This window comes from Polyergus mexicanus, unplaced genomic scaffold, assembly GCF_030449975.1.
Source record: "Polyergus mexicanus isolate NDT 795.1 unplaced genomic scaffold, iyPolMexi1.0 SCAF_23, whole genome shotgun sequence".
NCBI classification, from domain to species: Eukaryota; Metazoa; Arthropoda; class Insecta; order Hymenoptera; family Formicidae; genus Polyergus; species Polyergus mexicanus.
Genome location: NW_027223343.1, coordinates 5192918 through 5208622, shown reverse-complemented (window position 1 = coordinate 5208622; position 15705 = coordinate 5192918). Strand labels below are relative to the sequence as shown.

Sequence of the window (15705 nt, the reverse complement as noted above, 5' to 3'; positions counted from 1 at the left end):
CATTCCTAACATCATTAATATGTCACAATATTGCGAAAATTCACGATCTTATAAATCTCCAACTTTTTCGCATATACTCTTTAACAAAATCTGGAAAAAAAGAATAGATACATTCGATCGATCGATTATATTAACCCTTAAATCGTGAAATATCGAAAAATATATCCAGTTAAAAACAAGCGTTCCCCGATTAATATTTTTCGCCTCGCGATTTAATTTTTTGCAATGCACCAAAAATGTTTCTGTTTCCTCTCTTTCTCTTCTCTCTCTCTCTCTCTCTCTCTCTCTCTCTAATTTATAAACTACAGCGATAAATTGACATTTATTTATTGTGGATAATTGACGAGTTTATAACTGGCATTAAATTTTATAAAGTTATAGATTAATGCGATAATAAATGTATACAATTATAATTGATACAAAATTTTATATATTGTGTGTTAAATTTATACAAAATATATTTCGATTTAAGAATTAACACGCATTATCACGTGTCAAACGCGTGTAATATTCCGATTCGTGCAATAAATCGTTCATAGAAACGGCATGCGATAATAATAATAGTTTAAGATCTTGTATCGCACTATTTTAAGAATGGACGTAGCACAATCGAAGAGTTCCAACATTCGAATCTAAGTCTTCCATTTTTATGGACGTGTCTGTCGTAAATCAGAAATTTATTAATTTTGCATTAGTCTGAGATTTGGCAGAGCTCCTTTTTTTTTTTTTTTTAACCAATGAAAGCACAATACGTACTGAAAATACTGATCATTTTTATTTCGAAATGTATTTACGATACTACTTTATAGCGTCGAATAAGGATACTATTAAAAAAAAGAGCCTTGAAGCATTACACGATTTTTAACAGCATCTTTACATCAATATTTACCGTGGTCGTAAAAAGACCGTATGTCGGCATCTCGCAAATCGCACCAAACTAACGCTAAGAGGAAAAGGAAAATATGCGACCGAAAGCCGAAGTAGAGAGACGAATCGAGTGTTTGCGACGTGCGAACGAGAAGCGAGAGCGAGAGCGAGCGAGAGAGAGAGAGAGAGAGAGAGAGAGAGAGAGAGAGAGAGAGAGAGAGAGAGAGAGAGAGAACAGACAGAATAAGGCAACGAGGGGAGGAAGGGTGTACGACAAGCACGGTGAGACGGTCGAAAGAGGCACGGGAGGTCGGCGGGGGGAGGGGAGAAAGATGACTCTGGGTGGGGCAGCAGCCAGACGCCCCGCGGCAAACTGTCAAACTACACCGGCGGTTCCGCAAGCCGTTGTCGACCGCCCCCATGATCAAAACTCTCTATAGCTTTTCCGCGACGTGTCCGCGCGCGCATGCGTTTTCGCGATGCTAATTTTCCGCGAACATGGTGCTTGGCACCATGCGGGTGAGTATGACGATTTGGTAAAGCACGCGCGATAGGAAGAGAGATGCGGCAAGAATAGAAGGGTTAGGTTAGGTATTTCTTTCGTTTCGCGACACATCATGCTTTCGCATTCGAAATCGAACTAGTATATTCAGAAAAAGGTGTCGAGGAGGCGAGATTTTATTTTACAATTCACGATACGTTGTGAAACGAAAAATATATTCTTTTGTCTTTTCGAGGGAAAAAAAAATGTACGAAAAATATGGACGAATGTGGACAAGAAAAGATGGAGAATGAGACGGGTAGAGCGAGAAAAAGAAATGAGATTTCGAAAGGGAGGGAGAGAGAGAGACAAAGCGCGAAGACGGCGCGTCCCAGACTCGTCGCACGCCACGTTAACACGCGCTCGCGCGCACCAACGGAGCTGCGCGAAGTAAGCGGCGAGTCGTGCGCGCACTGCGCACCCGCTGTCTCGTCGGCCGAGAAGATAGAGAAAGATAGAGCGAGAACGAGGCACACGTATGCGCGCTCGTCTCGCGCACACAAATCGCATATGCGTACGTACTCACCATCATTTTATAATTCATCTTTCGCGCGGCCACGCTTTCCATTCTCACAGACATGTTAGCGGCCTTGTGGTTGCTGCTTCGTGATGTTCCGTCGAATGGACGATACAGCTGCACAGTCGCGTTGATAATAACAATAATAACAATAATACGCCGGCGCGCAGACTAAAAACCACCGTCAGCCGTCGCCGCCGGTCGCTTTAGCGCCGCCACTCCGGTTCCTTCACCTCCTCCTCCTCCTCCTCCTCTTGCTTGTCGGCGCCTCCTCGCCGTTCCTCTCGCCCTCTTCCCGTCCGACAAAGTCGTCACTTGCCGCACCGCACGACGAGTTTTCCTCGCTCACCGACGACACTGATCGTAGAACTGAGAGCAGAGAAAGCAACACACTGTAGCGCGCTCGTTGTGCGTATATATATGTATATATAGTATGTATATATATATATATATATATATATACATATACACACACACGTACGTACGTAAGCGAGCACGCACGCACGCACGCCACCGATACTACTAAACGCGAATTCGCACTCTCCCGATCGACCGATGGAAACCGGAGTGAAGCGGCGACAGGAGGAAAAATATGGATGGAGACGAAAACGGGGAAAGATCGTGGTAACGTGCGTGTGTGTTCGGCGACGTAGTGTAAGAATACCGGGCGAGACGAGACGCGCCGCTGCTTGGCTGCTCGGCGTGCAACGACGAGGGATGGCCCAATGGCGGCGAAGGAGGGGGTGGAGAGGGTACAGACTGACCGTACTCTGTACCAACGTATCTTTTGCCCCTTCTAATGCATCCTGGGCCAGCCGTCGTCGTTGTCGATTTAAAAAAATCCCTACGATAAATGGAAATATCGAATGAAAAAAGATGCGACAGAAAAGAGAAAAGCAGCACCGAGAGCGAGAGCGCGAGCAAGAGCGAGAGAGAGAGAGTATACGATTAGAGACGAGGAAGAATGCGGGAGAGGGGAGGGATAGAGAGCGCGTATGTTGGCGATTCTGTAAGGAAGAAGCGAGACGGAACGATGAGACGAAGAGAGAAGGGAAAGAGACAGAGAGAGAGAGACAGCGGAAAGGACAGAGAGAAGAAAGGAGTTGAGAGAGAGAGAGAGAGAGAGAGAGAGAGAGAGAGAGAGAGGCCGCTGTCGAGCCGATGCCAACGACGGATGTCAAGAGGGTGTGTCGCACTTTCGTGATCGCACTTTTTTCACCACTTACTACACTGCTATCGCCGTTGTTAACTACTACCTCACGGTAGTACGTACACCAGCAGGCCCGATTAGCTTCCACGACGTCTTCCTCCTCTCTTCTCGTAACGGCTTCGTCGTCGTCGTTATTAACTGTCCTTCTCGTTACTCTATATACGTATCAAACGCACCATACACGCACCGCACACACCCGACGAGTGTCTCGGAACAAGGAGTGATAGAGAGAGAGAGAGAAAGAGAGAAAAAAAAGGGAAGCGAACGAGAGAAAGAGTGAGGGAGAGAGAGAGAGAGAGACAACGCACACTGCGTCGCGCTGCGCCGCAACGCGCCGCGAAACGGAGAGACTAACGGCGCCGCGACCGCCGTTAACGACTGCACCGTGTCAAAGAGGAAAACTCGCCGCGCCGCTCCGCGCCGCCGCTTATCGGCCGCTTCTCGTTCTAAGCGCGCCGCTGCTGATCCTCCTCCACCTCTAATGCCACTGTCGCCGAGAACGATGGAGGCGGCGGCGCGTCGTGTCGGCCTTCCCCGCGACCGAATCCCCGTCCGATGCTCCGTTCCCGGAGGGTGCCACCAATCCGATCCTCGCCTCCCGCGGTCGCTCCCGACGTCGTCCTTGCGGTCGCCGTCTCGGCCCGACGTTACGCACGTCCAGCGACTACCGTCGCTGCTGGTTGCCTCGCACACGGACACACGTACACATGCACGCGCAACGGCCGCTCCTCTCTTCCTCTATGCGTCTCTTCCTGTGCTACTGTGTCTATTCGTTTTCTTTCCTCCTCTTCGCGATGATCCTTCCTCTCGTTCCTCCGCGATCTTCCTTCTCTTCCTACTTCCACGTAGATGCGCGCGTATAAAGCACGGGCTCGATCTCTCTCTCTCTCTTTCTTTCAACGGTCGTACAAATTACACACCGCGTTGTCTCGCGGCAAGAGCACACTACTTGAGAATTTATGTCGCTATTACAACGTCGTTATTACAAAAATAGAGCTTGCGTGTGTGTGTGTCTCTTTCTCCTCGCGCGCGCGTTTTATGTTTCCCTTAAATAAGATTAATATACAATTGTTTAATTGTTACTATAGGAAACATTTAGTGTGTGTGTTGTCTTGTAGGTAGAGACTAAGCTACTGCCCGGCGAGGTGCGCCCATCTTGCCCGAAACTGAGGGGAGTCGCCGACGGGCGGCGCTGACGGCGGCCGCCACCGTTGCCGCTGCCGATGGGGCTCCGGCGGCCGCGCCTGTCTGCGTTGCCGCCACTCAACACATGCGCGTAGAGAGCCACACGCTTACGCGTCGGGTGAGCGAGCGAGCGAGAGAGAGAGAGAGGAACGTACAATCGGCCGCGGGTGCGACGAGGACGCGACGAATTGCCGACCAACGCCATTGCAAGTTGCAACGCGATGATGGAGCGGCAGAGCGGGGGAAGGGGGGTGGTGGAGGAAGGAGGAAGAAAGAGTCGGTGATGCGACGGATATCGTCGGCGAGTTTTGGCGCGCTGCGGTTGGCAGCCGTGTAAACGCGCCGAGCGCCGCGGTGGCAGCGAATGGATGGAAAGAGAAAAAGGAAGAACGAGAGAGAGAGAGAGAGAGAGAGAGAGAGGAGGGGACGTTCATTACGCTCGCTCTCTGGACGACTCTTATCGAGTCTTGTCTTATGCAGCCCGAAATACGGTACAGATTATTTATGGGGAATAAGAAGCGTAATGTTCAGTGTCAAATGTCGCGTTTGTCTGTATTTAAAAATCTAAAGTATGACGAGAACGAGAGAGAAAATGGCTGTATCGATATATAAGATCGAGGGGAACATCTTTGCATCGTACTGCGAAGGATGTGATAATTGAGGCATCGCGAGAACACCAGATGGATAACATGTTGATGTTAATAAAGGGGTTGGAATTATTAAAATAAATTCGCGAAATGTAAACAATGAAAAGAGAAAAAATTCGAATGGCTCACTCTCTCGATCGTTTATTCGTTATAGATACATATATATATAAAGAGCGAGCACATTGTCATGTCTTTCTTTCTTGTTTTATTCGCGTTCGATGTTTTTACATAAAAATTTTTTTTTCAAATTAATCGCCTCGATCAGATAAATCGCGCATAAATGAAGGTGAAAGAATTCAGACGCGTAAAAAAAAAAAAAGTTGCGATAAAATTTCTTATTCGGATTCTCTGACATTTCGCGTCGAGATAATGATGATACATTATTTATTTTCCGACTTTAATCTATAATTGCTTATTCATTCGTTTTGTCGCGAGTCTTGTTTTTAAAGGATTTCCGGACTTCGCAATCGGTTACCTGAGATAAACGGGACGTCGGGAGAAGAGGCGAGATAGCGGAAAGAGACGTGTGGAAAGAGAGACGAAGAGAACGAGAGGAAGAAGCAGCTCCCGCGCTCTCTTTCCGCAGGCCGAAGGATCGATTGTTCCGGTCCTTTCGCCTTTCTCTGCAGGGGTGCTCACCGAGAAATTTTCTACCTGGCAGAAATTCGTACGTGACTTCGGATCAAAAAAAAATTTGCAAGCATATATATATATATATTAGAAAAGAATCTATAAATATTGATCGTGATTTCATCTCTTCTAATCAAAGAAAAACTCGTCAAGCGGGAAAAAAGAATAGAAAAGATGAAGGATGCTATTGTGTTCCAATTTAAAAGACAGGAATTTACAATACATCAAAAAACTTGAATGAAGTAGATGATCTCTCTCTCTCTCTCTCTCTCCCTCTCCTTCCCTCCCCCTCTCTCTTTCTCTATTTTTTTCTATAGACATACACGATGTAGGTCATTTATTTTAATTTATTAAAACTTGATTACCAAATTAATAATATCACGTATACAAGAAGAGAAAAGAAACGTGTTATCAAATGATAAGGGCGGTTTCTTTCTTAATTTTTCCTCTCACGCGCCCTCTCTCACTTCCACTTTCTTCTTTTCTGTTTGCTGTTTCCTCTCTCTTTCTCTCTTTCTTTCTCTTTTTCTCTCAATACGCCAAGTTCCTTCGCACCTTGGTCGCAAGAGGCAAAAGCGCATTTATCGATCGATCGCGGAACGACCTCGCTCACATCTCCTACTCCTCTTGGAGGTCAGGAGTCGGCGGGTTGGATTTTCCCTCCCTCCCTCCCTCTCTCTCTCTCGCAGAGTCGCGATTTTCTCTCTTTCTCTTGGTGACGCGACGCGACGCAACGCAACGCAACGCAACGCAACTCGGTACGGACAGCATCCCTCGTCGCGACGTCCCGCTCCGCTCTTGCTCTCGCTCTCGCGGTCGTCGACTCGCGCTCGCGCGTCTCATTGACGAGCTCTCTGCCTCTGCGCGGTGTCGTGAGGAACGTCATCGAGGTCGACATCGTTATTTTTCCTACGATATATCGATTCTGATTAGTAAAATTTCTCCAGGAAGTACAAATGAGAAACACATTTTTTAGTTTTATTTATTTAATTTTACAAAAGAGAGAGAGAGAGAGAGAAAATTGTTTTCCTATTTAAACGAAAAGTAAAACTGAGACTTTTGGAATGTGATATTTTATGTAGAACGATTGAATATGTGTAAATACGAGCGAAATCGACTATGTATGAATAATGCACGTGTCCATATGAATGCAAATTGAAATATGTCGCTATTAATTATTATTCTCTCAGCTTTATTACGTTTAGATGGTTACGCTCGTGCTTATCACATCACGAAAACATCAATATTGACACTGCAAATTGCACGAACGTGTGTTTGCCTCGTTTTGAAGAACGGAAAACATAAAGTCTCGCAAAAACAGCGGGATATATTTGAAGAATTTCCTCCTCGTAGATTGCAGTAATATTAAATTTTGCGACTGAGAAAACTTTGAAAAAGAATGATGAAACAATTAAACTTGAGAGACGTATAAACAAGAACGGTAAAATTTCTTTTTCAACTCCTCCATCCAATTTTATTCGCACGAAGTAATATCTGGACTGATCTATTGATAATCAAATATATGATAAAATTCGTTTATATCGATTATAATCATAAAACATTAATGAAGAGAATGATAAGTTAATAATAATTGCTAAAAAAGTTTCGTATTGGCTACAATCGCGAAACACACCCTATATATATTGTTATGCTACAGACACAATCCTTTCCTCTCTCTCTCTCTCTCTCTCTCTCTCTCTCTCTCTCTCTCTCTCTCTCTCTCTCTCTCTCTCTCTCTCTCTCTCTATTTCTGTATTCTAGAATCCTGTATCCTGTTAAACGATGCATTATGCGTCGCTATATGTCGCAACGCTGTCGAGGACGCCATTCGCGGGGGCCTCATCGCTGTCGAGGACGCCCGATGCTGCCGTCTTATTGTTAATCATCGGGGCCCCGTCTGTCTCGTCGCTTACCTGGATTCATTCCTTCTCATCGTATCAAGACGCGCAAGAAAGCAGGCCAGTCGGTTTTAACCGATGTCTTTTCTCGTGTTTCTGCTTTCGCATTCTCTCTCTCTCCCCCTCCTCACCTTTCTTTCTGCCTCTCTCTCTCTCGTGATCACAAGTGCACACAGTCCCACACGCCACAGACAAGGTCAAGGTCGTTAGCCTTCATTCCTCGGCATCCTCCACCGCGAATCTCCTAGTGTAGCTTCTCTCTTTCTCTCTTTCGCTCGCCTTCCCACCTATTAACATTGACAAGAGTATTAAATATATTTTTGAGTTTAATCGCGAAGCTAAAAGCCGCTTTACGTGGCTCGGATCGTTCACAAAAAATGTAAATCGATTAAAACTATTAGTCAATTTTAAGAGAGAAATTTTATTAAAATCGCGAACATTAATACACTTCCCTACTTGTCAGGATATATAATCGGCTAATTTACTACTGCACCAAAAATGTGATACTATCGATAAAAATAATTGTCATATCAATATCTTTTTATGCTGTTCCATTATCATATTAATATACTAATTGCGTATTTAATTTAATAATAATTTTTAAAGAAAAAGAGCTAAAATGCTCGCACACGTTTGAGCAACGGTGAATAAATGTGTGAAATTCTAAGCGAAACCGTAGTATAGAACGAACGATCTCACCGGTTCGATCGGTTCGAGATGAGAGCGAGCAGCACTCGGACATTCCGTTGCTGCTACTCTCATGCGAACAGGTTTCTGAGCGATTGCAAGAAAAAAAAAAAAAAAAAAAAAAGGAGGAAAAAGAAGGCAGCGTGCGCGAGGCAGCGGAACAACGAGCTAAACAGAGTCATATTAGCGACGGATCGTTTGATGTAAATAACAGAATCACGAGATTTAGTTTGAGTCATCGTCCTTCCTATTATCCATTAAACGCAAATCGATGACATTTCAACGAGTTTCTTTAAATACGGAAAAAAATGTATAATATAAATATCTACGGTTGCGAATAAACGCAGAGAGATTAAGGGGGCATACTGTTTGAATTCTCGAAAAATGAGTACATTTTCTCGATTTTTTTTTCCAGCGCGACTTGATAAAAACTTTTTATTCTTTTACAATATTAATACAATATTATTAAGTATTTAAATAAAAATCTTGAGCTTAATTTTTTTTTTTTTTTTATTATGTGAATATTTGCAGATTTATATGCATGGCGTGCATGAAAACTGGCTACATTCGACAGATTGACTTCAAATTGCGAGTTCTAATAAGATTCTGCATCCGCTAACGAAGCCTTTTTTAAAGTCAATTTCCAATTTTTTTATTATAAACAAAAAAAAGATGAATTTAAAAAAAAACGAAACTTTTTCAACATGCCGCCATTTTCTTATTTTAAAAAATTAAAAATAAAAATACTTGGATAGCAGATATAGCTATTAATATGTTTAATAAAAAAAAATTGTATATTTGATTTCAGATATGTTAAACGAACGTTTTCATGCACGGTGTGCATTAAAATATAAATCTGTAAATATTTGCATAACTTCTAAAAAAAAATTTTTTTTAAGCTGAATATTTTTATTTAAATGCTTAATAATATTGTATTAATATTGCAAAAAAAAAAAAAAAAAAGATATGAAATCGTTGCTCTGCAAAAAAAATCTAGAAAATGTATTCATAATTTCGAAGCTTCAGACGGGTATGTCCCCTTAATATCTTCACGTATCTGTAGAGTATCCAATTTATTTATTATCACTGCATGATTTAATTATTAAAAAAAAAAGTAATTAAAACTTATTTCCAAGTTTAATGGCTTCAATGTATCGAAAATTCCTCCTAAATACGTTCCTCTAATTCGTTCAAATTTTTTTATCGATCCTTTTGTATTTCATCAAACTATACATACAAAATTTGTTTGCTTTATAGCTTCTGTATGTTTTCTTATCTCCTTTTCCTTTTAATGATATATTTGCAAGCTGGATATACTTGTCCGATTGGAAGCGTAAAGCAAAAAAGTAGCAGCTGAAAAAGATAAACCTTAAATCAAAAATATATTTCGCAGAAGCATACTTTTAAATTACTCGATATCATTCGCGAGAAATCGTTATCCGATAATAATTGATTCTTCAAACCACCCCTTCACTTCTAATCGAAAGACGAGATTAGTAGTGCCTAAATGCCGTCGGGAAATCTTGCGAGAATCAAATTGAAACTCCCAGGAGGAAGGAGTGAAGAGAGGGAGGACAGTCGGATCAACCGGAAGTCAAGGTCACGCGGTCAATCGCCCCGCTATTCATCGCCGTTATAAATAGATGCGGGCGTCCCAGTATGTGTATCTACGTATTTGTACGTCACGTGCCGCGAATAATAGGTGAAATGGATGTTTCCAAGATACATCAATCTGTGTTAGAGTAATTTTTATAAAACACATCTCTCTTTCCACATATTTCACATACACATACTCTTTTAATAATAAATTAATTATTACAAATATTATATATTTTTTTGTCGAATCGTATGTGTAATATTCTTTTATCTTGGTATGCATTGTATCGTCTCCTGCAGCTCGAATGCTGCGAAAATGTTTCCATTAGCGTAATTAATCGGCGGGAATCGTGTGGCCGCATTTTCTGTTTGTTTTTCAAGAATCACCTCGGACCAACCCTTTCAATTTTGTCCATCCCCTTCTCTTCTATTCCGTACCCCCCTCTCTCTACTTCGACAAAGCTCGCGCGCAGAATTTACCTGGTAATTTGCATACCATTAAAGCGACCACATCAGCTCGCACCACATGATGGTGGCGTTCGGTTTGACGTTTATCACATGATGCAAAGGACACCCCGGCAATTCAATCATCTTGATTATCCACATTATTTTCCGTCCTATTTACGCCATTTATCCAGAATGCGGCGTAAATAATCACGACGAGAGAAAAGTGAGATATGTATATGGTTATACAAAATGTTCAGATTTAACGACAACTTTTTCATCAATTTAAAAGCAATAAAATATCAAGTTCATATTAATATCTATTTTTGGCATTTTATGTGTGTGTGTGTGTGATATGTATCTCTATGCTTTAACACACATGCACACACACACACATATATTACATATTGTTTCTTTCGATTTTACAGCTATATATATAAAGAGAGAGTAACTTTATATACGAATATTTTAATTTTCTACAGATATTTGTGAAATTTTACAAATATTTTGCAAAAATTAAAATATAAATTTACAAAAGAACCGCGATGTGTATTAACGTGGATATCAAAGAATATATATTGCATAAAAGTGAAATTTTCAACATATACCTCGCAACGACCCGATATACAGGCCCGACAAGTAAGTGGCCAAACAAAAGGTGGAGGTAGATTGGATCAAACTGAGTCGAAAAGTCCTGAACCATTTTTTTTATAACGCTTAATAAAGGAGTTATTATTGATTAAATTTGGCTAATCAGCGCCGACCTTTAGCCGGGCGCACGTCAGTGAACCGCGTATCTGGTAGTATACGGCGGGGCACACTTCACGATGCGCAGCTCACCGACGTGCGCCCGGCTAAAGGTCGGCGCTGATTGGCCAAACTTTACTCAATAATAACTCCTTTATTAAGCGTTATAAAAAAAATGGTTTAGGATTTTTCGACTCAGTTTGACTCAATCTACCTCCACCTTTCGTTTGGTCACTTACTTGTCGGACACCCTGTATGTACAGTCAAAATGTTATTATTATTGCTTCGCTCTTGTTTTGATATTTATTGATATGTCATTGTTGCGGAACAGAGATACAAGCGCGCGCGCGCTATTTCGGATCCGTTTTTGTCTTTTGAGGAAAGTGGTGGTCGATATCTGCGTCCGGTATTTCGAGGCGTCTCTCACCCTCGTCGCAGACACCACGGTGGAACCCCAAAAGATCGTTCGAGCAATGACCCCGAGATTATATATTCTGCCGGTGTGCCGGGTGGTGCTGCAGAAGGGCTTATGCCCTCCGAATTCGCTCAGCCTCGATATAACGTTGCACAAGAAATTTTCTTTCCTTCTCTCGTATATTCGATTTATCTATGAATTATAATAATCATTATATATACATATACGAGTAAAGGATTTTATTTCTGTTTTCTATAAAAATATTTTAATGCTACTCTTAATTTTAAAGATTTAGCATATTTTTTCAATCTTATAAGATTCTTTTGTATAATAAAAGTATTTATATATAAACTGATGATATGGAAAGGCAAATATCTATCTAGAGATATTTTAGAGTATATGCTGATTCTAAAAAATCGTCTCTATTTTACACACGAAAATTTATCCTGAAATATTATTCAGTTATCTCGGGATGCTATGTATATATAATTCTAGAATTCAACCAAGAATTCAGAAATAAAAAGAAATTCAAAAATAACAATAATTAATTAGAATATGGTCTGTACATATATACATATATCATACCATATATTGTATAATATTACAATATGTATTAGAAAATATATAGTAATGTATAATAAATATTATATACATATATATATATAATCTCTTAGAATATATGTCGAAAAAATTATCATTGTATTATCTATTTACTGAATTATTTTTGCTCTTATCTTTGTCATTATCATTGAGCAATGTCTATTTGATTCCAAATTCTTTTTCTATCTAGAAATCAATGCTTTCTTAACAAGAATTTGAAAGAGTTTTAAAGATAAGGCGCAGATTAAGACAAAGATAAAGGTAAAGATAAGATACATTTGAAATCTTTTTCTCGAATTCTTGTGAACCTTCGTTACTTACATTGCCTATGTGTCATATCTCTAGAACAGAACTTAAGAAATCCACCATTTTCAAAGATGCGTCGATGAAGGTGGTGCATTATCCGTGGTCTCGGAAAGGTTCTCTCGCCTGTAATAGACCGAAGGGAGAGCGACGCGCAAAGGGACGAAAGGACGAGAGCGGAGGGTAGAGAGGTCGGGGTGAAAAGAGGGCGGAGGGGCAAAGAGAGAGAGAGAGAGAGAGAAGAGAGGACTCCACGCGCTTCGTCGGGGTGGTTGCCCTCGTCTGCGCTTTGTGGGAAATGGCCGCTCAATAACGCGTAGGTCCTCCTCGTCCGCCCCTGCTCACCCTCCCTCGGCGAGGCAAGGGCCGATGCCCCAAAAGACAGCCGTCGAACTACCCTTGTCCTACCCATCCCGTCATCCCCTCGAAAAGGTCAAACCTTGCCCTTCCTCCTCTCATCCCTCTCCTCTGGCAAACGAAAACCTACGAGTTGCAGAAACGAAAGAGGATGCAAGGTGACGATTGGTCGAGATTGGCAAAAAAGGACTTTATGGTTTGTCCTGAGGGTTCGAGAGACCGGAATCTAACAATTGATCCTAAAAAATCTTGAGAAAAGTGTCTGAAATTTGTGAATAGATTTTAAAAGATTTGCAAAAGAGTGTTTCTCTAAATTCGCGCTAAAAACTTGTCATATCAAACATTATCAATATATAAATATTAGCCTATGATATCAAGTTCTTTTTACATAAGTTGTATTCAATTGCATATAATAAAAATACATTCATTTATCCCTCTTTAATTGCAAAATAAAATGTACGATTTTTTGTGCATTGTATATGTAAACAAAAATAAAACATAATAAGTACATTCAAGAGATAGATTTTGCAAAGAGAAAGATGGATCTTTTCAAATCGCACGCTTTTAATAGCCTTAAATAGTACAAGAATTCGTCAGTTTTATGAGGTATAGCTCGCTGCAACCGAAAATTCTCGGCCCAACGAGATGACTAAAATTTGAGAATAATTTTGAAAAAGAATCATTCAATAAAACTATAAAAATCTTGTAAAATTAGACAAAAAATAGTTAACATATTAATTGAATTAATGACAGACGTTTTTGATCTCGACTTAATTTATCGCTAATGTATCCCCACAAGTGTATACTTTGATTAAAATATTTCCTAGATTCGATAGCGCACACATGTTGCAATTTTTCACGAGCCGAAGAGCGAGACGTTATCGCGCGCCAATTTTCAGCGGAGGACGGGTTTTCCCATGTTTTTTCTCCCTTTTTTTTTGTCTCCGACAAGTTCGCCGACTCGAGATCGATGAGTGCCTAACCCATCGCGCGCGAAAACAAGGGGGGCAGAGAGAGGAGGCAGAGAGAGAGAAAGAGAGGAAGGGAAAGGGAAACGGATCACGGTGTGTATCGATCTCGCCCCTAGGGACTCGCGGCAGGATTAGGACGTCACGGTAGCCACCCACGACGAGGCGGCGAGTGCAGGAGCGGCGCGAGGACCTCGTATGGCCCTTGGCAACCGGTTGCCAGGAATCGCGCGAGCACCTCTCCTCGCCACCTCCGCGTCTCGTCTCGTCACTCGTCGTTCGTCTCTCGCTTCGTCTCGCTCGCCGTCAAAGAACCGCGTCGCGTCGATAAAGCGTCCTCGCGAACGAATCGACGAACCTCATCGCGCGAAAAGAACGGACGGATCGAGGAAAACCTGCGGGAAGAATACATTATTAACGAGCGTTCAATAAATACATTATGAAACACGTGCGATTGAATATCGAGCGGCGCGAACTTGTATCTATATAAATCGAGTATTTTATATAAAAGCGTGCACAGAGTATTATTATAGATATAGATATATGATTTCGCGTGTATGAATGTAGATTTTCGCAGAGAGTAAATAAATATTATTCCTAAAGAATTTCGGGGGAGAAACGTAATTAAAAAATACTTAAAAAATACGTTTCGAATTGAAGTAAATTAAGAAGATCAAGAAGATCGCCTTGATCTTTTCAACATTTAAAAAGCAGGGATTGATTGCAAAATTATCAAATGCTTGTTTTTATTATTAATTTCTATATCTATTTGTTGGTTGTTTTAATTCTATAGAGAAGCAATTAAAAATATATATAAAATTGAAGGAATAAACTTATGAAATACCTGATATTTTCCATTCGTTCCATCCAAAAATGAGTCCTTTAATTCATCTATATTTTATCAGCCAGCTCCTCCGCTAATCTAATTGATACCTTCGAGATTGATTTTTCCGGAAATAGTCGGTTGAAACAGCAGATTGTATTTAGAAATTCGTCCATGTTTCTGAAAATAAATATATAGTTAGCCACAGATATAGATTCGTTATTTTAATGTAACATCTTTTGTTCATTCTCCTATTAATATACATATCAAAAAATGTAATATATTCTCGAAAGAAAAAAACATATATTTAGATGTCACACATTGGGTCTACCATTTTATTATATATTTTAACGACAACTCAATGTGTGAGCGGACAATATTTTTAAAATGTTTTTTTAATATTTGTTGTTCATTTTAATTGTATGTTGTACAATTGATTGTAAAAATAATATTGATTTAATGTTTATTAATTATTTATCTTACATAAAATATTCATTTAAAATAACAAATGTTAATATAAAAATTTTTTTAATGATTAAAAAGGGGATTTAACCCATTATTTCAATGTTTATATAAAAACGTTTTTAAAACATTTTTAAGAATATTTTCAAAAATACTGTCTGCTCATTGGGAGGTGCTGCATCTTCGTATCTCAAAATCTCGCGTACACATCTCGATGTTGAAAGAAGTCCACGCCTGCGAAAAATCCGTCGCGGATTCAAAGTGCGTGGGTCACGAGATTCGCCCCTGCGACATCAAGCATCCAATGACGTAACTCGCGGCCAACCCCGCGACCTGCACCCCCTCGCCGCGTCACACCCATCCCGCGCTTCCGCATACCATGCGCGCATACATACCCTCAACCTAACCTATATCACTTTCTTAGGTCGTTGATCCTGATGCGGTCCCGCGCGCGCAATCGAGCGCGCGTGATATATATTTCTAACTGGAAAAAAAAAATAAAATAAAATAAATATTATTCGATACCCCGCCGTGGGTAAACACAGAGAATGATGAGACGTTGGGGGAGGGGATGAGTCTCGCACGTAATCTCTCGTTCGATACACTTTATGATGTGAAGTGCGCTCTCCACTCTCGCTTATATCGTATATAAAAAAGTATTTAGAGAAAGACAAAAAACGAGCATTTTATTCGTATCTTTCGTGTTAAAATAATCTGTGTGTGTTTATATATAATCTGTTCTCCTGATAATGACATCCGATATGTTAAGATAAAGAGAAATTGAGATATGCTTTAATAAATCTTTTCC

At 40.8% G+C, this 15705-nt stretch overlaps 1 protein-coding gene and 1 long non-coding RNA gene across 11 annotated transcripts in view; both read right to left on the bottom strand.

Moving 5' to 3' along the window:
• The window catches only part of Shep (alan shepard), a 33155-nt gene extending 28870 nt beyond the window's left edge, over positions 1 to 4285 (bottom strand). For 5 of the 10 annotated variants that reach the window (XM_070313178.1, XM_070313183.1, XM_070313184.1 and 2 more), the window contains exons 1-2: positions 3152 to 4285; positions 1935 to 2294 (exon numbers count right to left, since the gene is read on the bottom strand). In XM_070313178.1, coding sequence (XP_070169279.1) covers positions 1935 to 1988 — 54 coding nt within the window. In that variant the 5' untranslated portion in view covers positions 1989 to 2294; positions 3152 to 4285. The other 5 variants (XM_070313179.1, XM_070313180.1, XM_070313186.1 and 2 more) reach the window with 5 other exon arrangements.
• Positions 4286 to 5912: 1627 nt separating this feature from the next.
• On the bottom strand, positions 5913 to 15516 carry LOC138942728 (uncharacterized). Its single transcript, XR_011448382.1, has 6 exons — positions 15104 to 15516; positions 14457 to 14615; positions 12306 to 14007; positions 11397 to 11576; positions 7627 to 7782; positions 5913 to 6506 (listed from the first exon to the last, which is right to left on the bottom strand). It is a non-coding gene; the product is annotated as an uncharacterized lncRNA (long non-coding RNA).
• Between the last annotated feature and the right edge of the window lie 189 nt (positions 15517 to 15705).